The following is a 21,609-nucleotide window of genomic DNA, read 5'->3' on the forward strand; positions in this document are numbered from 1 at the left end:
CACCACATAAAAATAAAATAAAGATGTTGTGTCCACCGAAAACTGAAAAAATGAATATTAAAAAATTCTCTCTCTCCCCTCTCTCTCTCTTAAAAAAAAAAAAAAGATATAACTGATTGCTTTATAATCTGGATCATTGTAGCTGTGTTTTCCTTTCTCCACTGCTGTCTCCTGTCCTTTTTTTCTCCCCTCATTCCCACTCCAGAATTAGGGTTAGGACCAGGGTTAGAGACAAAAGCTTGACACCTTCACATTCAAATAATTCTTTTTTGAGGGTTTTGAAGGGAGGATAGAAGGTGTTAAGTTTGTATTTGTAAATGAAGTCTTTCCTTAACCTGAATAAGCCCACCAAAAATCTTCAAATTTTATAATGAAACCCTTAGACAGATTTCAGTAAAGGAAGTGAAACTATGTGCATACATTTTGTATGTTACAAAATGTTTATATGCAAATATAAATACTGTGTGTGTGTGTGTGTGTGTGTGTGTTTGTGTGTGTATGTTACAAATGTAGGGCTTGTTTGAGGTAATGGAATGGAAATACTAATATGTCATAGTTGAATTATCTGAAACCTGAACTCTGTTTTATTTTTTTGTTGTTTTTAAAATTTTTTTTTTTTTCTCAATAGGAAGTTGTGTAAGTATAGGCTCTTTGGTAGCTGTAGAAAACTCTTAAAACTGCTATGTCCTTTTCTCTTGGGAGTACATAAATAAATATTTAATGGTTCTCTTCTAGTACAGCACAAATGCTTGAAATATTAATTGGTTAGCCAATTGTGTGGTTATTGGTACCCTTCTATTGAGAATAATAATACCTGACTTTGGAATACCCTGCCTCATTTTGCTCCTGAAAATGCAAATTTGGACTGATATCTAAGGGAGACATTTAAAATTTTTATAAACACAAAAAAGTTTAGCCATCTCTAGGGTTGTTCTCAAAATAAGTAATTTTGTTCTATTTACAATCTTAAAACATAGGCATACAGACTTGGAAATAACCTTTCCTGCTTTTTCATGCTAAAAATTTTCCCTCTTTTGAAGCACTAAGATGGATTAAGTGTTCTGAGAATTCAGTTTGAAGGAGACCACAGAGCTGGTGGCACTGGAAGGATGCTGTTGAGGGTGCATTCTCACTGTGACAGTAGTTAAAACTTCACTACTGTTTCAAGTTAGCAGGTGTGGGGATTTATTTTTACTACTTTCTCTAATAACCAGTGTTTCTCAATTAAGGGTGCACATTGGAATCATTTGTGGAAATTTTAAAACTCTTTACACCAGACCAATTAAATAATATTCTCCAGGACTGGAATGTAGGAAAAAGTATTTTTCACAGCCTTCCAGGAGGTTTTAATATGTAGTCAACATGAAGATCCCTGTGAAATTCAGATAAGCTACAGAGAATGTTGTCTATATAACACATCCTTATCAATTATAATTACCAGTTGAGAATTCCTGGATGAAACTTAGTTCATTCCATTCAGTAGCAAATATGTGGGGGATACAAAGATAAATAAGATTGATTAAGTACTATATTCTAGTTTGGAAGATAGAAATTATATTATAAGGCATAGAAACTAGTGGATATTGTGAACACAGTAGGAACAATTAATTCTGTCAGAGGTTTGAGGTATGGAGTTGGGGGCAGCAAGGAGGAAAGATGAAATGAAAAATGGTCATAATTTCACAAAGAAAATTATAAATTAAGAGTTTATCAGGTCAAAAAGGGGGAGGAAGGGGTAGGTTTTTTTTTTAAGGATTATAGTATACAAAGATGTGAAGAAATTAAGGAATATGCGTTTAGGGATTGGCTGGAGAGCAAGATGGCTATGAGATACTTGAGTCTTACAGCTAGAAATGTAGGTTGGAATCAGGTGGTGGAATGCTTTATAAACCATGCTGAGGAACATAAATCTTACTTTGCAATAATCTGGACAGCATAGACCTTGTTTAAATAAATAAAAAATTATTAGTTTTAAAACTAAATAAAACACAGTACTCTTTAGGTCAAATATGCCTGTAAAACCCAACCTCCAAGGGCCGTTGGTAGCCCCTTCAGTATAGGAATCCAGCATAGGATAATAAATAAGGAAAAGCTGTTAAGGTATGATAGTATTTTTTATAAAAGTATAGAATTTAAGAGTTGAGGTTGAAGATGAGAACATAAGTGAAAAGGTTAGTGCGGTAATCTAAGTAGAATATTCCAGCAAACATTAATGCTATCAAACAAGATAGATATATTTGCTGGCTACTGAGTTCCTCTATGGTTAAACTGCCATCATGGATATCTTCTTTGCTCCATCTGTCAACGTTGCTTTATTGCCCTCCATCCTTATTGTTATTGTCTTATTGTACTTTTCTATGTGTTTAAGACAGTTTCCTGTTTTTTTTTCATTTTCAAATTTTGTTTCTCCATTAGTAACGATTTCCTAGATTAAAAATTAATGTTCTGATGTTTCATAGGCACTCATCTCTTTTGCCTATAATTCAACACTTTTGTAACTGGCCACCCTTCTCAGTGAAATTTTCTCTGGAAGACTCACCAAAGCAAGCCACTGGTTTTATCTTGCATTTTTATCTTTAAAGCGTAACATTTGATGGGAACTAGGCTGTCTTGAATGGAAAAACATCCATCTTCTATTGAATTATACCATCTTGCTTATCATTACCATCAAAAACATTGTACATTTGTTTACATAGCTCCTTAGTTGAATACTTTCAATATTGATAACCTTCTTATTTTTTTGTGTATCTCATTTAGGCTCTACCACCTAAATGAACAAACATTAACATTTTGCCTTATTTATGTTGCTTCTTGTATACTACTCCTTGTCCTATACATTACAAACTCTTAGTCTTTGCATGTATATAAACATTTCTTAAGTGGTAGTTTAGCCAGACATAAAACTCTAGGGTGGCAGCTATTTTCCCTAAGCACTTCAAGTTTATTAACTTCCTTGCTTTTTGGGGTCTGTTGTTGCTAAAGAGAAGTCTGCTGTTACAATTCACAATAGCTAGACTGTGGAACCAACCTAGATGCCCTTTAATAGATGAATGGATAAAAAAAATGTGGCATTTATACAAAATGAAGTATTACTCTGCACTAAAAAATGACGAAATCATGGAATTTGCAGGGAAATGGATGGCACTAGAGCAGATTATGCTAAGTGAAGCTAGCCAATCTCTAAAAAACAAATGCCAAATGTTTTCTTTGATATAAGGAGCGCAACTAAGAACAGAGCAGGGAGGAAGAGCATGAGAAGATTAACATTAAACAGGGACGAGAGGTGGGAGGGAAAGGGAGAGAGAAGGGAAATTGCATGGAAATGAAAGGAGACCCTCATCGTTATACAAAATTACATATAAGAGGAGCTGAAGGGAAAAGGGGGAAAAAAAAACACAAGGGAGAGAAATGAATTACAGTGGATGGGATAGAGAGAGAAGATGGGAGGGGAGGGGAGGGGGGATAGTAGAGGATAGGAAAGACAGCAGAATACAACAGACACTAGTATGTAAAAACGTGGATGTGTAACCAGTGTGATTCTGCAATCTGTATATGGGGGAAAATGGGAGTTCATAACCCATTTGAATCAAATGTATGAAATATGTCAAGAGCTATGTAATGTTTTGAACAACTAATAAAAAAAAAAAAGAGAGAAGTCTTGCTGTTAGTGCAATTATTCCTGTCAGTGCCTTTTATGATTTTTTTCTTGACTCTTCTGTTCTGAACTTCAATTGGAATGTATACAGATGCAGTTTTGTTTTTATTTATCAATAAATATTTTTTTATCGAAGGATTCCTACCCCTACCTTTTTTCAAGTTTGGAATATACTTAGGCATTGCCTCTCCCCACTGCTCTGAGTTTCTAGAATTTCTATTAGGTGTATGTGCTTTTCACTTAATCCTCTGTGTCTTTTACCTTTTAAAATATTTTTATCATTTTATTTCTTTGCTGTATTCTGAGTCATTTTCTCAATAGTATTTTTTCATTGGACAGTACAGATTTTGTAGGAGGATAACAGTATAGATTTGTAGGAGGATCACTGGGTGAGAAGTTTAAGGCTGATATCCTTTTATATATGTGTATATCATATGTGTATGTATTTAATTAAATAAAATAAGATGAAAAGTCCCCCCTGAAGGTAAGGGATTCCAAGATGAAATAAAAGGGACATAGAAAGTGGTAAAGGTCACCAAGATGAATATAATGTTTATTTTTGATTAAGATAAAACTTTGGGCTGGAGATGTGGCTCAAGTGGTAGCGCACTCGCCTGGCATGCGTGAGGCCCGGGTTCGATCCTCAGCACCACATACAAAACAAAGATGTTGTGTCCGCCGAAAACTAAAAAATAAATATTAAAAATTCTCTCTCTCTCTCTCTCTCTTTTAAAAAAAAAAAGATAAAACTTTTTATTTTTTATTTTAGTGGTACTAGAGATGGAACCCAGGGCTTCACACATAATAAGCAAGATGCTTTAGTTAAAACTTTTAAAAGATGAAAATATAATTAAAGTAACTGAAAATCATAGTCTCAACATTTTCTGTAAGCCCAAAAGAGAACTTAGTTGTATTAACTAAAAATGTATTATTATTATTTTTACTTTATCCTAGGAGAAGGGTAAAAAGGAAAGAGGTCTGAGAAATAAAGACCTGAATTTTGGTCTTGGTTCTGCCAGAGGTTTTGATCAGTCAGGGTTTTTTAGCTTTTAAAATGTAGGTAATAATGTATATTTTGCCTGTTTTTCAGTACTGGGTTGTTTGAATGGAGATAATTGAAATGATTATTAAAATGTTTTAAAAACTATAAGCATTGTTCATAAGATATGGAGATGAAAAAGTAGTGTAACCCATAGATTTAAATTATTTTGAAAGTGCCCTTTTTATGCTTATTTTTCTCTATAAAGGGGATAATGTGTTAGAATTATGATACTAATATTTTGGAGTAGATATGTAAGTAATCAATTCTAAATATTCTATTTACTTGGCTTTTCTCAATGAATTGCTAATGTATTTTTAGAATAGCATGTGGATGAAATAGTAGTTAAATTAGATTGCATCTATATTTGACCCTTTATTTGAAGAGTCATTGTCCTGTATAAATCTAAAGCAGATGACAACCTCCCCACCCCTTGGGAGACTTTTCCCTTTTAAAGACACCAAAGTAAAGTGTTAATTTTGTTTAGATAACTGAATATTTAAATTCTTTTTCCTCTTTGGCAGGCAACCAGATAAACTGGTGGTAGTTTGGACAAGAAGAAGTAGAAGGAAGTCTTCTAAGGTTAGTCTCTTTTCTAAATTTCTTGCCCAAATATTGAATTCAACTTTTAGTCAAAAATTTAAGCTTTTCTTGTCCTAGTTTAGAATATTTAAAAATATTACTTGGTCTTTTTTTTCTTTTCTTATTAGCTAATCTACTCAAAATAGATTGATTAGGCCCTGAAATCTTTTAATTGCAGTTTTTAAAGTGGGGGCCAGATGCCTGAGGTTTTTTTTTTTTTTTTTTTTTTTTTTTTTTTTAACATTTATTGTATTTATTTATATGTGGTGCTGAGAATTGAACCCAGGCCTCACACATACATGCTAGGCAAGCGCTCTACCACTGAGCCACAACCCCAGACCCCCTGAGTTTTGATATTGACTTTGGTAGCTACTGTGGTTTGAATGTGTCCCCCTCCAAAATTTAGATGTTGCCTATCACATATTAGGTGGCGATAGCCTTACAAGGTGATCAGGCTATGAAGGCTTTCTCCCTCATGAATGGAATTAGGTTCCCTAGCTTGAAGGGAGGCAGTTCAATCCTTTTTGCCCATCTGCCTCATGCCATGTTAGGATTCAGTGAGAAAAGGCCCTCACTGGATTTTGATGTTTTGATCTTGGACCTCCTGACTCCCACCATTATGAGGAAATGAATGTTTGCTGTTTATAAATTATCCTGTTTATGGTATTTTGTTTCAACAGCACAATGTGCTGAGACAGTAATAACCTTGAGCAACACAATGGTTATTTAAATTCTCCGTAAGTAAAGTGTTAAAAATTAATGATTAAACAGATACCACTTAAAGAATTGTATCTAGGATTAATTTTTTTCATATCCCAAGAGGAGTTGGCTTTTCAAGATTTTAATTTTTTTGTACTGATAGTTTTGTATGTGGGGACTAGAAAAAAAATTTTAAAGGCTGTTAGCAATTTTACAACTATTTTAACAATTCAATTTAGTAAATACATGTGAATATATTTTTATAGCTACCTAATAGCCATAGGAATAATTATCCATAGGAATGTTGTTTATATATATATATAAAGAAAAATTATGTTATATATATATATATAAAGAAAAATTATTAATTTTAATTGAAATTTAAAATTTTTTAAAATTTTTAATTTTTTACTAAGGGGTCTTTTCAAGTTTATTTTATTTATTTATTTATTTAGTAGTTGTAGATGGACAGCATGCCTTTATTTTTATTTACTTATTTTTATATGCGGTGCTAAGGATTAAACCCATATAATTGTTATGTCACTGAGCTACAGCCCCAGCCCCAAATTTGAGCTAAATTTTACACGAGGTATAATGTACATATTTCAATTATATTTCAGTGAGTTTTTATCACTATGTATTTTTGTGTAATTACCACTCCTGTCAAGATACAGACTATTTTCATTATTCCTCTTCCAGTCAGTTCCCAACCCTGTCACCTTAGATTAACTGATTGTTTTTGAATTTTATGTAAAATAGTACAGAAGTCCTGTTTTATGTATGGTTTCTTTTGTTCAGTATAATGTTTTTGAGATTTATTTATGCTCTCATGTCTTTTAGCAGTTTATTTTTTATTGCCAAGTAGTATTCCATTATATGAATATACTACAATTTATTTATCTTTTCCTCTATTGATGAGTGTTTATTTTGTTTCAATTTTTTTTCTTTCAGGAATATTGACTATTGTGAATAAAGCTGCTATGCACATTATTGTTCATATATTTTTTTGGGGGGGGGGGCAAATACCTAGTGATGTAATCCTAGGTAATAAAATAGGATTGTTTTTAAGAAATTGCCAAGCACTTCCAACAACAATACAGAAGTTTAAGATGCTTTACATCATGAGCAGCATTTTCTTTACAGCATACATTTACAGTTTGGCGGTATTATAATTTAGATACTGTATCTATTTACCTATGAGAAAGGGGTCTAAAAATAGACACAGGGTCTTCTGTATGTCAGATTGCTGACTGGGTCTTAAGCTTTTGTGGAAAGGACTAGAATGTTATCCAATAAATATAATAGATGAATATGATTATATCTCTAAACTTCAGAAGTAGACCTTACATGTTTTTAGCTACAAACAGAAAACAATTTCTCCCTTTTCATAATAAGGTAGCAAATATTTTCCAAAAGAAAATTATGGAACATAATGAAATACTTAGATTATAGGTTAATCACAAATACTCATATCTGATGTTAAGTGTACTTTTAAAAATTTATTTACATTTTTGGAGTGATTCAAATAAATTTTCCATTTGGTCTAGATTCTTTTTCATATTGTATCAAATATTGTTTTAATTTAGATCACAAAATACAAACATATGAGGCTACAGGTTGATTTTTCTCAGAATATAATATTTTCTAGAAGAAATTTCTTCTTGTTGGACTCATTTTCTAGGTGTAACGCTCTTAATGTTTCAAAACCATCCTGTATATGGGCAGTCTTCCCTATCCATGGGTCCACATTTGTAGATTGAACCAACTGTGGATTGAAAATATTTGAGAAAAGAAATTATGATTGTAGTGAGCATGTGTGGATTTTTTTCTTATCATGATTGCCTCAACAGTATAGAACAACAACTATTTATATAGTATTTACATTAGTAAATGATTTAAAATATATGATAAGACATGCATAGGTAATAATTAAGCATCTGTGGATTTTGATATCCAAGGAGGGTCCTGGAACCCAATCACTCTTTTGTATATCAAGGGATGACTGACTACTTTAGAATCACAGTCATCACGTTTTCTTAAAATTCTGCAGATGTACTCGTTTGGAAAAGTTTATGACAACTGATGATGTGTTGAGCTTATCACAACATATACAATAGTATATTCAAGTATCTGTGAAAATGTTATTTTATAAATCAGATGTAATAGCTAAATAAAGGAATAAAAATTAGTTCCAGAAACTATGACGTGATTATGACATTTTAAAAGTGCATAAAATAACTTTTGGAAAAAAAATCTTGAGAAACTTGAGATCCTTGACATTTTATAATTTTTCAAAAAATATGTTTTTAGTTGTAGATTGACACGATGATGATGATGAGGATGATGATGATGATTTATTTACTTATTTATTTTTTTATGTTGTGCCAAGGATCAAACTCAGTATCTCACACATGCTAGGCAAGTGCTCTACTAGTGAACCATAACCCCAGCCTGACATTTTGAAATTCTTGGGGGGAAAAAAAAAGCTTGTCCCCACCAGGTTTTCTAAATTTAGCTATCAGTTATATTAAATATAAAGACTAGAATTTTTTTTTTCCCTGAAAGACTCTTCTGATGCTTTTCCTTTAAAGTATACATTATTTGCTTCTGTGTACCTTTGAAATCACTTAGGGGCACAGATCACTGCAAGCATTGGCCAAAAAACGGTCTAGTTTTTACTTTTAATATGTTGAAAAGAGTTTGAGCTACAAAGTAATCTTTTTGTTTCTGTTGTCTCTTTATGTATCTTTTTTTAGTCTTATCTCTATATATCTGTAAATATATATTGTAAATGTTTGTATGTACTTTCATTTATGAATATGTATGTACACCAGTTTTTTGATGGCATTGCTATCTTTTATTTCCTTGCTCTGTGGTTGTGCTACAGCCTTTAAATATGTATCCTTCCATGTCAAGAGGAAGGGTATACCTTCACTTTGCTTAATAGCAGTGATATTGGCAACACTAGGATGACTTTATGTATGACATCTTAAACATATGGGTATATGCAGTTTTAAAAATAAAAAATTATTGACTTAAGCATATGGCAATTGTAAATTTTTAGTGAAATATTTTTATTTTTCAGGAATCAGAAATAACAAGTGAGTGCTTATTAGTTGTATTTATTTTCATACTAGGTACACAATCTTTTTTTAAAAAATAATTTTTGTAGTTGTCAATGGACAGAATGCCTTTATTTTATTTGTTAATTGTTGTGTGGTGCTGAGGATCGAACCCAGTGCCTCATGCATGGTAGGCAAGTGCTTTGCCACTTAGTTACAGCCCCAGACCAAGGTACCAATCTTTTAGGTAAGGCAAGGCATGAAATAATTAGAAAGTAAGGCATTTTTATAAAGTCAGAATCTCAAATTGAGAAATGTTGCATTTTTCCCTACACCTTTTTTTTGGTAGATGCCAAAGAATCTGTGATGTGATCTAAAAAAATGAGAAAAACTTTACAGAGGGACCTGGGTAACATGTTCTAATGTCTTATCTGCATTAGAATTTTGGCAAATGATTAAATAACCTCACTTTCCTAACTTATACTAGGAGATAAATAATTGAACATGTGTTTATGTGTGTAATTCTTTTCTAGAGAAATCCTTTCTGTTACTCTGAATGAAAACTAATCAGGCTTCTTATAGTGCTGATATTTACCAATGATGTGCTTTTTCTATATCAGTCTCTTAAGAACCTAAATTAAAGGTTGGTACAATTAGATGTTTATTACCAGAGCTAGTTTTAGTTACCTGTATTAAACTTTGTTATCTAGCTTCAGGCTCTTGAAACACTGCTGTTTGAGGTAGACATTGTATTAAGTTCTTAGGAAAATATGAAAACCATTTTTTTTTCATGTTTGTCACTTTTTGTTAATCTTGATTTCTTCTCTAGTATACTTTCCTGGTCCTCTTATTTTTCTAAATAGTATATAATAATTAAGTAATGATATAACACTGGCACTGAACATACTCATTGTCAGCTACTTAGCTAGGGTAGTTGATATTGTTATTGTTAGTGTCTTAACTCAGGTTTATAGGCCCCAAAAGAATATCATAAAGACAGAGATGTAACTTAGTTGGACCTTTTTCTGGGTCGAGAGATACTGATAGAAAGGTAAGAAAAGTGGCAACTTATTTTCAACTCAGGAACTAGCATATTTCTATTTTATTTTATTTAAAAAAAGATTTTTGATGGAAAGCAGATTGTATTTTTGTTTGCTCAACAATCTATCATTTCCTGATCCAAGTCTGATATTTGAAAAGGCATCATTTAGAGGACCAGACTTTAGGATTCAGGAGGAAATCATTTGAAACTACCATCTCCTAACTGCACAGTAGTTAGGAGGATTCTACATTTCCTGCTTTTCCCATTTTGTTATTGTGTCATACACAGAAATGTTGTTTTTAGAGATAAAAGACTGTTTTCTTGACTACTGCCTGAATCAGTGATAGAACTGAACATGAATGATATGCGTTGGGTAAAGAACTTGGAATCATGGAATGTGTATTCTTCTACTAATTACTAGTTACCTGTTCAGGCAAGCCATTTACTCTTTGCTTGCTTTAGTTTCCTTGTCCAGACCTAAATTAGGTCTAAGGACCTTTTTGTTTAAAACTTTTTGATGGTAACTTTTTTCCCCCCATTGAGAATGTTACAAATATTCCATTCTTTCTGCTGTGGCTAAGAAAAGTTCAGTCTATACTCTTTTTTATGTTTCTGTTGTATAGGGAGGCTATGAAAATATAATTATAGGGACTTTCTAGCTATCAGTAGGCATGGAAATAGGGGACTAGAGGAATCTCTGCAGAAGATATTTTTTAATCAACAAAATTTAGTTCTTTACCTTTGACTATGGTGTGCTAAGTCTCTTATGGTGAGTCTTTACTTTCTTCTTCTTACCTGATGTTTTGTAAAGGGGACATGTATTCTGAACTTCTTTTCTTTGATTATGGAAAAATGAGCTTCCAAAAAAGGCAGCTGCTTCGCTGTTTACTGTTAAGGACAATACTCTAGCAATTCTCTCTTCCACATCATTAAGTTTTCCCTCTCTACTAGATATTTCCCATTAGCTTCAGAATGTTTTTCTCCTCTTAAAAAAATTATATTCTGTTACTGTTTCTCCCTCTAGCACTAACCTTTTTTTTTCCCTTTTTTTCTTTCCCTTCAGCAAAACACTTCAGAAGAGTTGAATGTATTTTCTGTCTTTAATTTCTTTCCTCCTATTCTTCCTTGAGTTCATTATTAGGCTTTTGCTCTCAGCACTACAATGGCACTGCTCTTATAAAGTTAATGTTTCTGCTTTGTAAAATCCAGGGGTCATTATCAGACCTTATCCTATTCGACCTATCATTAACTTTGGCACTGGTAACATTCCTCTTGGTTTTTCTTCTACTTCAGGGATACAACTCTGCTGATTCCTATCATTTCCTTGACTTGTTAATGTGTTCCAAGGCTCAGTCCCTGGACCTTTATATTCTCTATTTGTATTCAATCCCTTGTGATCATAACCACTCTTAAGTTCAAAGTATCACCTATGTGCTCTTAATTCCCAAATTTGGGGAACTCTAGAATCGAATATTCAAGCTGCCTGTTTGAATGTTCACACTTATGTATCTAAAAGGCAACTCAGATTTAATGTGTGTAAAACAGCTCATCTGAACTTATTTGCCAAACCTATCCTTCCCACAGTCTCATATTCACTAATAGCAATTTCTTTCTTCTAGTGTTCAAGGACAAAGTCTTTGGAATTAGTCACAGCCAAATCACCATCAGTTCTCCCCTTCCTTTTTTTTTTTTTTTTTTGGTACTGGGGATTGAGACTCCAGGAACCCAGGAACACTTTACCACTGAGCCATATCCCAGCTCTTAATTAAATGATTGATTGATTGATTGGCAGGGTCTTGCTAAATTGCTGGGCTGGCATCCAACTTGTGTATCTTTTGCCTCAATCTTCTGAATTGCTGGTTTCCTTTTTTTTTAAAAATATTTTATTTTTTAATTGTATTTGGACACAATATCTTTATTTTATTTTTATGTGGTGCTGAGGATTGAACCCAGGGCCTCGATCATGCTAGACGAGGGCTCTATCGCTGAGCCAGCAACCCCATCCCTGAATTGTTGGTTTTCCAATAATGTGTCACCATGCCTGGCCTGCAGCACCTTCTTCCTTTTTTTGCAGTAGCAAAATTGGTCTCAGCTCTTTCCTCTCCATGTCTGCGGTTTATTCTGGACAAATTAACCAAAATGAATTTGTTGAAACATAATTTAGATAATAATTTCTCACTTAAAAACTTCCAGTGACTTTTTATTTGGTGCAAAGTACAAACCTGTAACTTTGTAATGGCCTACCAGGGCTTTATGTGATTGGGCCCTCATTTCTTCTCTGGCCTCATCTCCTGCTTCTCTCCTCTTGATCACTCTGCTCCAGCCACATTGTCCTTGTTTTTTATTAAGTGCCTCAGTGCTAGTTGCTGTTTTTTTCCCCCCTAGAAAGCTCTTTTCATCAGTTTCTTACAGGTTTACCTCAAGTGTTACCATCTAAGTGAAACCGACTACTGCTGTTGAAGTATTACGTCTCTTCCTCTCCTCTATCCTTCTTCGCTACTGTGTTTTCTCCTTACCACTTAACTTCCACCTAATATACTGTATATTTTACTTGTCCATCTCTTCCCATTTATACCATAAACTCTACCAAGGTAGATGCTTTTTCACTACACCTGTGCCTAGAACAGTGCTTGGCAAATAGTATCAAGTGAATGAATGAATCAATAGTTGCTGGGAGCCATCAGCCAAGTAGGTATGACAATCTCCTTGCCAGCTTACTTCCATGCTGTCTAGTGGAAGGACTTCTGAAAGGTGACCTTGCTCAAGGACCAGGGCGGTTTAGCATAATAGGAGATTAGGGTGTTCCCCCTTTAGAATAGGGCAGTTTAGCATAATAGGAGATTAGGGTTTTCCCCCTTTAGAATAGGGCGTATCCTGCTGCTGAGTTCCTCTTGAGTTCTTAGGGTCAGACAGTATATTTTGGGAGACAGAAGTCCATGTGGAGTGGATTTGGGCAGAGTAGTGGATTTGGGCAGAGAACATGGATTCCCCCAGAACGTGTTTGTAGACGGCCGGTGTGAGTTCGGGAATAAAGAATTGCTGTTTGAATCTACAAGCTGTGTGGTGGCTCGTGATTTGTGCCCAGCCAGAGACTGCGGCAAATAGTAGCTATCTCATAGCCACTATTAATTTAATTATGTTAAACTCATTGTCAGAACATGCACTAAAACATAGAAAGTACTCTGTGTTACCCTTTATTACCTTCATAATATACTCATGGATGGTCCTGCAGCCTATAGAGATGAAGACTTGGTTGAGATATCTTGGCTTGCCATCTTCTATCAGCTCACCTTTACAACAAAGGAAGAACTGTGGTGATGAACTCACCTGAAAGTTTGGGGGGTTGGAGGTTCCTTAGGATACCTTGGTAATAAAGAGTTATAAGGGGGAAAATAATCCCCTAAATTTTAAGTATTAGAATATTAGAAATATTGCCTGGAAAAATCGCTGTTTTCTTTTACTTGCCCCAATGGATAAACATTGTAGTTTAGTGGAAAATGAACTTAAATTCAAAGCACACAGCTATGTTTTTCCATTTTTCTTTTTCTTTCAATACAGAGTCTTACTGTGTTGCTCACACTGGTATTGAACTTTTGGGCTCAAGTGATCCTCCACCTCAGCCCTGCTGAGTAGTTGGGACTATCAGTGTGCGCCACTACACCTGATTAGTATTTTTTCTTTCAAAAAATGTCTTAAAGTTCTTAGTCAAAAAAATATTTTTCCTAATAAAAGTTCTATCTAATTAGAAATGATAGCTTTTGAATATATGAGAGCTGGGTGCTGTGGCACATACCTGTAATCCTAGCTACTAAGGAGGCTGAGGCAGGAAAATTGTATGTTTGAGGCCTGCCTCAGCAATTTAGTGAGACCCTGTTTCAAAATAAAAAAATAAAATAAAATAAGGCCTGGAAGTGTTGTTCAGTGGTAAAGTTCTCCTGGGTTTAATCCCCAGTATGAAGGATTTTTACATCTTTGTTTTTTCAGTGTGTGTGTATATGGGGATGAAGTTTTCTTTATAGATAGTAATCTATAACTCTCATGTAATATGACTTGTTCTGGCCCAGCTTTATGCTTGAAAGTTTTTATTTTACTAATCATGTTTACTAATCATATTTCAGAGAGACTATAGATCTAATGGATAACTAAATAAAGTCAATAAACTCATGTAAATTATTAACATTGTATTTTCTGTACCTCATATTGATAGGCTCATAGCTGGCAACCTGGAATAAAGAATCCATACCGTGGTGTTGTTGTATGGCCTGTTCCTGAAAACATTGAAATCACTGTAACACTTTTTAAGGTAAGTTCTATTATTATAAGTTATAAAATGTATTAAATACCCATGGTTCTAAAGGAGAGAACATTTCATTATTTATTGTTTCATACATTTATATCCAATCTGGTATTTAATGTACACTATTTTTAGGAATATAGGAATTTACTATGATGTAAAGCATCACAGTATTTTACAGTCTATGAAGTCTGAATAATTCAGGGATCATTTTGAAGTTACTGTTAATATTAGCTGAGATCCTTCTTTTACCACTTCCTACATTCAATCCATAGGAATCTTTAAAGCACTTTTCCTGTGAAAAGCTAAAGTTTATAGAATACTTAGATTTGTTCCGTATTTCGTTAGTCTCTTTTAAAAAAAATATTTATTTTTCAGTTGTAGTTGGACACAATACCTTTATTTTATTTATTTTTATGTGGTGTTGAGGATCGAACCCCGGGCCTCTCAAGTGCTAGGGAAGCACTCTACCACTGAGCTCCAGCCCCAGCCCTTGTTAGTCTTTTTTTTAAATAATGAGTTGTTTAAAATTAGTTTTCAATTTTACTAATGTCAATGTAATAAGACATGTTTATAATCAATATTTGGCAAATATTAATTGATATTAATATTTATGAGTGTAATACCAACAAATTCTGATTATACATTCAAAGCACATATTAAAAAATGTAACTGTTCATGTACATTTCTTATTGTTTTGTATGTATTTTTTCTTGAAAATCTTCCATATTTTTTGAAACTTTATAATTCTCTTCACACATATGTTAATCAAGCACTGGAGTATTTACTTTCCTAACCAGCTCTTTACCAGCTCCTAAAAAATGGTGGGACAAGTATGTTCAAATTTTAGCTTTTTTGGAGGATGGTAGAATTAGAAAATAAAAGCTTTATTTCCTCTCTGAATGATTCAGATTAGGAAGTTACTTTTCCAGAAGGACAAGAGAGAAGAGGGCATCTCATTAAGTGTAATTTAGTATTATGAAGTTTGTGAAAATCCATTAAGTATTTTAGGACATGAAATTAAAGTAAAGCAAAGTGAAATTAGAACTGAGTGTGAAATCACTGTGTTTTAAAAAGTGCTTTTGTTTTTGTGATCCAAAATATTAATTCACTTCAGTATTCAGAAAGTACTGTTGAGATCAATAGGAAAAAATCCAATAAGATGAATGTTAATGCACTGGTCCATAGATGAAGTATTATATTTTAAAAAACATTTTTATTTTCAGATGGACATAACAACTTTATTTATTTATTTTTTTATGTGGTGTTGAGGATTGAACCCAGTGTTGAACTCATACTTGCTAGGTAGGCACTCTACCCCTGAGCCACAAACCAAGCCCTAAAGTATTATTTTTAAATGCTCTGTATTTTATACTGTTTTATGAAAGATTCTTAACATATGTATTTTTTAATTTTGATGTTACTGTTAATGACATCGAAACGTTAGTTGATTGTACTTGTCATCTCTCTCTTTCACAAACATGTGCGTGCGCACTCACATACACACCTTCTCTCTGATTTGCTCAGAGATAAATAAGGAATGAAACACAGTAGCAGCTCTTCTTTTCCAGGATGGTCAGACTACCCTATTGCCCTTTTACCAGATACCCTATAAGCCTGTTTATTAAACCCTCTTCTGCATAATTCTTCTAAGGGAATTAATGTGCTAAGCTGGTTGGTTAAGAGCAGTACGTTCAGAGTCTCTACATGTATTATTTAATTCTCAAAGCAACCCTAAGATTTTATCATTATTACCATTTTAATGATAAGGAAACAGACTAGAAAGGAAGGTAACTTGCTCAAATATCCCATTAGTCCTATTCTTTCCTCTTTGCCTACTTTTTATTCACAAGTAATGAATATTGACTAGACAGCAAGATGTGACATTCTTAAAGAAGACTTTTGAGTACTTTCTTAAATATGTTAATTTAGTCTTTTTTCATATTGGTAAGGCAAATGAGTGGACTTAGTTTTATAAGTTTTAAAAAATGGTGATAAAGAACAAGGGATTAGAATGGAGCTAGTAAATAACTGACGGCCATATGTTTGGGATAAAAATATACACTGACTGATTTTGAGCTGAAAATGACTGTTGAAATGACTGTTGCTTGGAGTATTGGGAGTTAGTGTAGTTTTTGAGTAGTGATGAGAATGTTCCCTATGTCCTTGAGATCACTGAACTGAAGCCTTTGGTGTTAGAATATAGGAGGAAAAACAAAACATCTCTTCCTTTCCAGTTTGCTGTATTCAGCATTTCTTGTCACTTATACTAATGGAGCAACCTTGTGACCATTTTCAATATTTAAATAAATTTTCAACTGAAATTTTTATCTTCCTGGCTCTCCCATGCCCTCAGAAATTCTAATAGAAAAGTGAAAAGTACAGAGACAAATGAAACAACTTCAATCTTTCATGGCAACTTTTGGATCTTGTTTTTGAGCAGTATTAAAAAATAATTCAAGTGAAAAAAATTCTTTATATTTTTTCCTTTCTTATACTAAATAATGTAGTTTATTCAGTCTTGAAATTTGCAATTAGCTTCAGTAGAGTATTCACAGAGGTATTCTCACAGAGATGCTTTTTAAGAAAGTTGTCCATATATTTCATTTTTTGGTGACTTATCCTTTTTTTTTTTTGCTGCTGGGTTTTGAACCCAGGACCTCATGCATGATAGACCAGTGCTTTATCAGCCCAATAGCTTTTCTGATTTAACTAGAAGTTAATTTCTTTAGAGTAGTACCTGTTTTTGAAATTTGAATTAAGTTGAAAATTGCTGTTTCTAGTAAATTTTTTAAAAATGCCTTTTAGGATTTTAAGAAGGAAAATGGCAACTCTTCAAGTCATTTCAGTTTTTCTCTTTAGAGGAAAGGAAACAATAGAGAGAGAATAGGATATAAATCTTTATAAATCTTTAGGACGAAAGGAAACAATAGAGAGAGAATAGGATATAAATCTTCATTGATTCAAACCGGAAGTCATTTTCATTTATGTTTTTGTTTGATCAGTAATATAAAGAGTTAATTATATAAAAATGCCATTTTTAAGTCCCTTACAAATGAACATTATTGTTCTTTCTTTCACATCTTTTTACTAACTACCCTATCAGATGTTTCTTGGTCTATTGAAATATTATTCCTTAGTAAAAATTCTTTTAGAGGCAATACATCATCTGTGTTTTAGAAACAATGTTTATCTACTTTAAGAAGTTAAGTATTTCTTAGAATATATAGGGTACTGTTAAATCTTTGTTAAGTTTTGAGACATACATCTATTAATTCATATATCAAGTATTCTTGAGAGCCTGCTGTGTGCCAGATAACATTCTTGGTCCTGGGGACACAGTGGTTAAACTGAAAGTAGATAAAGTCAGACAGACTTGGTATTGCATCATAATGCTTCAGTGTTTACTTGTGTACTATGAGAAATTTTCTCAGATTTCAGTTTTCTATTCTGTTAAATGGGAGTGAAAATAGTACATATGTCAAAACTTACTGTGATGAGTAAGGCACTTAACACAATGACTAGAATATAGTGAGTGCTCAATACATATTTTGTATTACTATTATTTTGATACTAATTATGCTGGAGCTATGCTGTTTTCCTTAAAAAAATAAGACAGGTTGGGAGGATAATAGGCTGTTCTCTAAATTAGCATTATTTATGTCTTAAATCCATTATGAAAAACTCCTTCAATCTTTATTTATAGTCATTGTTCTCCATAAACCTAGTTCATGGGCAGAAGCATCTAGGGAAACCAGTATCAAATGTTCAGTTTCCCTTTCTCTTCTACACTGTCCTGACCTTCCCTTGTCTAGCACCACCAAAGAAATTTCTTGTGTCAGGTTTTTAACCCACCTGGGTGGATTTATTTCATTCATCATATATAAGTATTTAGATTAAAGTTATTGTGTTTGTCTTTGGAAGCAAGAACAATTATGTTTAAACCCATGTAACACCTTTACAAACTCTTAGATAATAAGTACTTAATAAATGTTTGTCAAATAAATGCCTGCAAAAGTGTGCCGTATTAAAAAAAAAAAAAAGATTGCATTTCTCATGTTTCTGTAGCATTTCCAGGGTTAATTGGGAGAAATGGTAGGAGGGTATCAATATCCCATGCTGATTCACCATTTTGACTGGATTATGAGTTGCATGTAATGCTTAGGAGTTCTAGATATGTATAAAACCTCTACACTGAAGAACACCTTGTTTGGAGTGGTACTTTTGGTTTAAAGTACTTTATGGATAAAACTGAGGGCAGAGATTTGTATGAGCATTTAATAACCCTAATGAATTATCTGTCTCCAATCAGGTTTCTTTTTGTCTTGCCATAGATGAAATGATGGAAAATAGTGATATGTATCAATAAAAGTAAAATATAGAATTTCATAATATAAAACAATGGACTTAAAGTAATTATAAAAGTATCATAAGGGTAAGAGGCTATTTTGCTTCTTCCTTTTTTAAAAATTTTTTTTAGTTATGGACACAGTATCTTTATTTTGTTTATTTTTATGTGGTGCTGAGGATTGAACCCAGTGCCTCACATGTATGAGGCAAGTGCTCTGCCACTGAGCCACAATCCCAACCCTTTATTTCTCCCTTTTAGTAAAAGATAAAAACAAAGTTGTATGTAATTTCTTAATTGAATTGATTTGACTAAAGACATGTATTTCAATTTCATATTTTGCCTTTGTTACAGGATCCTCATGCAGAGGAATTTGAAGACAAAGAGTGGACATTTGTCATAGAAAATGTAAGCTAATAGCAAATTCCTTCACCTTTCATGTTTTTTACTTTATATATACATTATTCAGATCCATGAATGTTTTGACAGTAGGAGAAGTGTTTCCTTATGAAAATTAACTAGCAATTTGCGGACTTTAGAAGTTTTTAATGAAATGATAATAGCAGAATTATTTGAAAGAAATGCTTTTGTTAAAGCTTAAATTATGTGTAATATTTTATGTATTTTGTTTGAGACTTGATGGCAAAATTATGTCTCATTTATCTTTTTGTCTGTTTAACATCATAGCAGGTACTCAATATAAACATTTATTGAATGAAATCATCAATTACCTTTGAAATCTTTCAAGGAAGTGTGTATCCAGTATGATAGTGCACAACATGTGATCTCATTGATTTGGGATACCGAGGTAGGAGGATTGCAAGTTCAAGGCCAGGCCTCAGCAATTTACTGAGACCCTGTCTCAAAATAAAAGATAAAAAGGACCGGCGTTATAGCTCAGTGATAAAGCACCCCGGGTTTAATTCCCAATAACATTCCCCTCCAAAAAAAGTACATGCTTTAACTCTTGGGATTGAAAAACTCAAATAAATCAATACTTTAATAATCATCTGAAATTAATTTACATATTCCAGAGTCCCAAGTAGGTATAGTAAGTATTCAATAAATGCTTATTGACTAAGATTAAAGACAGGTAATGAAAATACAGTGTTTAAGAATAAAGGCTCTGAAGTCAGGGAGACATGACTTCAAATTCTAGTTCTTCCAGTGACAAACTCTGTGATAATGGGCAAGTTTTCTCAACCAGAAAATAATAGGGTTATTATGAGAATTAAATAATTCTCCACAAATATTAGTTTTTACAATTGTTGTCACCATCATCTAAAATATATTTATAATAAACTTATAATATGCTTTGCATTATAATCTTCCTGTCTTTATCTAATTTGTATTTCAGTGGTAAAGGAATCTTGTACTTTTGCAACAGTGCCTGTGCTATTTTTAAGCCTAAAGAGCAGGGAAGATTAGGGGCCCAATAGGTCCAAATACACTAGGGGAGTTCTGATGACTGTATTCCAAGCCACTGTCAATCATGTTAAGGTTTCACATCTTAACAATTTTGGCTTTTTTCGAAAAAAAAAAATATTTTTAGTTGCAGATGGACCCAAGAAATCTATTTATTTATTTTTACGTGGTTCTGAGGATTGAACCCAGTGCCTCATGTGTGCTAGGCAAGTGCTCTACCACTGAGCCACTACCCCAGCCCAATTTGGTCTTTTTCATAGTGATAGATTTGAGCATCATACTTGAAGTATTTTTGTTAATTCTATGTATTAAAGGAAGTCTTAAAAGGGCTTGGGATGTAGCTGGGGTGTAACGCACAGTAGTAGAGAGCTTGTATGAGGTCCTGCGTTCAGTCCTCAGTACCACCACTACCACAATAACAAAAATTAGCAGTTAAATTTGACTTGTAATTAATGACAAAGATATACAAAAACTAATTTTGTATTTGTTTAAAATGGTGTTCTTATTACACAATTAATCTTACATTAAAGACACAGTGGTTCCAAATTTTTGAATAACAGGTTATAATTAGTTAATGTACAAAAGATATAAAAATGTTCTTTGGTATATATTAGATTTGACTGCAAAAGAAATTCAAGTCTGGAATTTTGGGAAAAATAACCTTCATAAATTCTGTATTATGCATTTTATAAAGGTATGTTAAAGATCAATATGGACATATTAAGCTTAAAGTAAAATGGTGAAATTTAAATGGGTTTAAGATAAAGAAGTATATTTTGGATTATCCTTTCCATATTGGAGTTATGTGGTTTGGAAGTAAAAGAGCAATGAAAAGTCAGAAACTTATTTTGCACATTTGCCTACTTATTACTCAAATGGTTGAAGTTGCTAGGATCAGACATTGGGTAAGGAAATAAACATAGGAGGAAAATGAAAAAGAAAATGTTAGAATTTCTTCTCTATAAATATTTATTAATACATTGACTCGCAAAAATATAATAATATAAATGGCTTTTAACTATATAGTTCACTTTATAAAACCAATGTTTTAATTGAGATATTACAAGAAATTAAGTTTTACTACATAATGAGATAACTATGAAAACTTTACTGGGAATGATGTGGTTGAGAGAACACTGTGTTTCTAGTTTCCCAGCTGTCATTCTGCTTTTCAATATTTCTGCTTCCTTGTTTTCTTTTTGCTTTCACATATTCTTGTTTTTTTTTTCTTTTTGCAGGGTTGGGGGTAGGGAGCATTTTTTCTTTCTCTCATTTCATAGTTTAGTGAAAGAAGGAGCTTTGAATTGGTTTAGAATTTAGTAGAGACCCTGATTGTTGTATCTTCAAAACTGGTGACCTTGAGTATGTTATTCTCATAAAACTAAGGATTTCTACTAGATAATCTTAGATGACTTTTCTAGATCTATGACTTTGTTTTAATTGATAGAAATATTTTTATAAAC

General features: G+C 32.9%; 1 protein-coding gene across 4 annotated transcripts in view; it reads left to right on the forward strand.

The window, feature by feature from the left end:
* The window catches only part of Ehbp1 (EH domain binding protein 1), a 312,370-nt gene that overhangs the window by 50,762 nt on the left and 239,999 nt on the right, over positions 1-21,609 (forward strand). For all 4 annotated transcript variants that reach the window (XM_076832959.2, XM_076832960.2, XM_076832961.2 and 1 more), the window contains exons 3-5: positions 5,219-5,276; positions 14,287-14,382; positions 19,076-19,129. In XM_076832959.2, coding sequence (XP_076689074.1) covers positions 5,219-5,276; positions 14,287-14,382; positions 19,076-19,129 — 208 coding nt within the window. The remainder of the gene's footprint in view (positions 1-5,218; positions 5,277-14,286; positions 14,383-19,075; positions 19,130-21,609) is intronic.

Source organism: Callospermophilus lateralis, chromosome 14, assembly GCF_048772815.1.
Source record: "Callospermophilus lateralis isolate mCalLat2 chromosome 14, mCalLat2.hap1, whole genome shotgun sequence".
Taxonomy (NCBI): Eukaryota; Metazoa; Chordata; class Mammalia; order Rodentia; family Sciuridae; genus Callospermophilus; species Callospermophilus lateralis.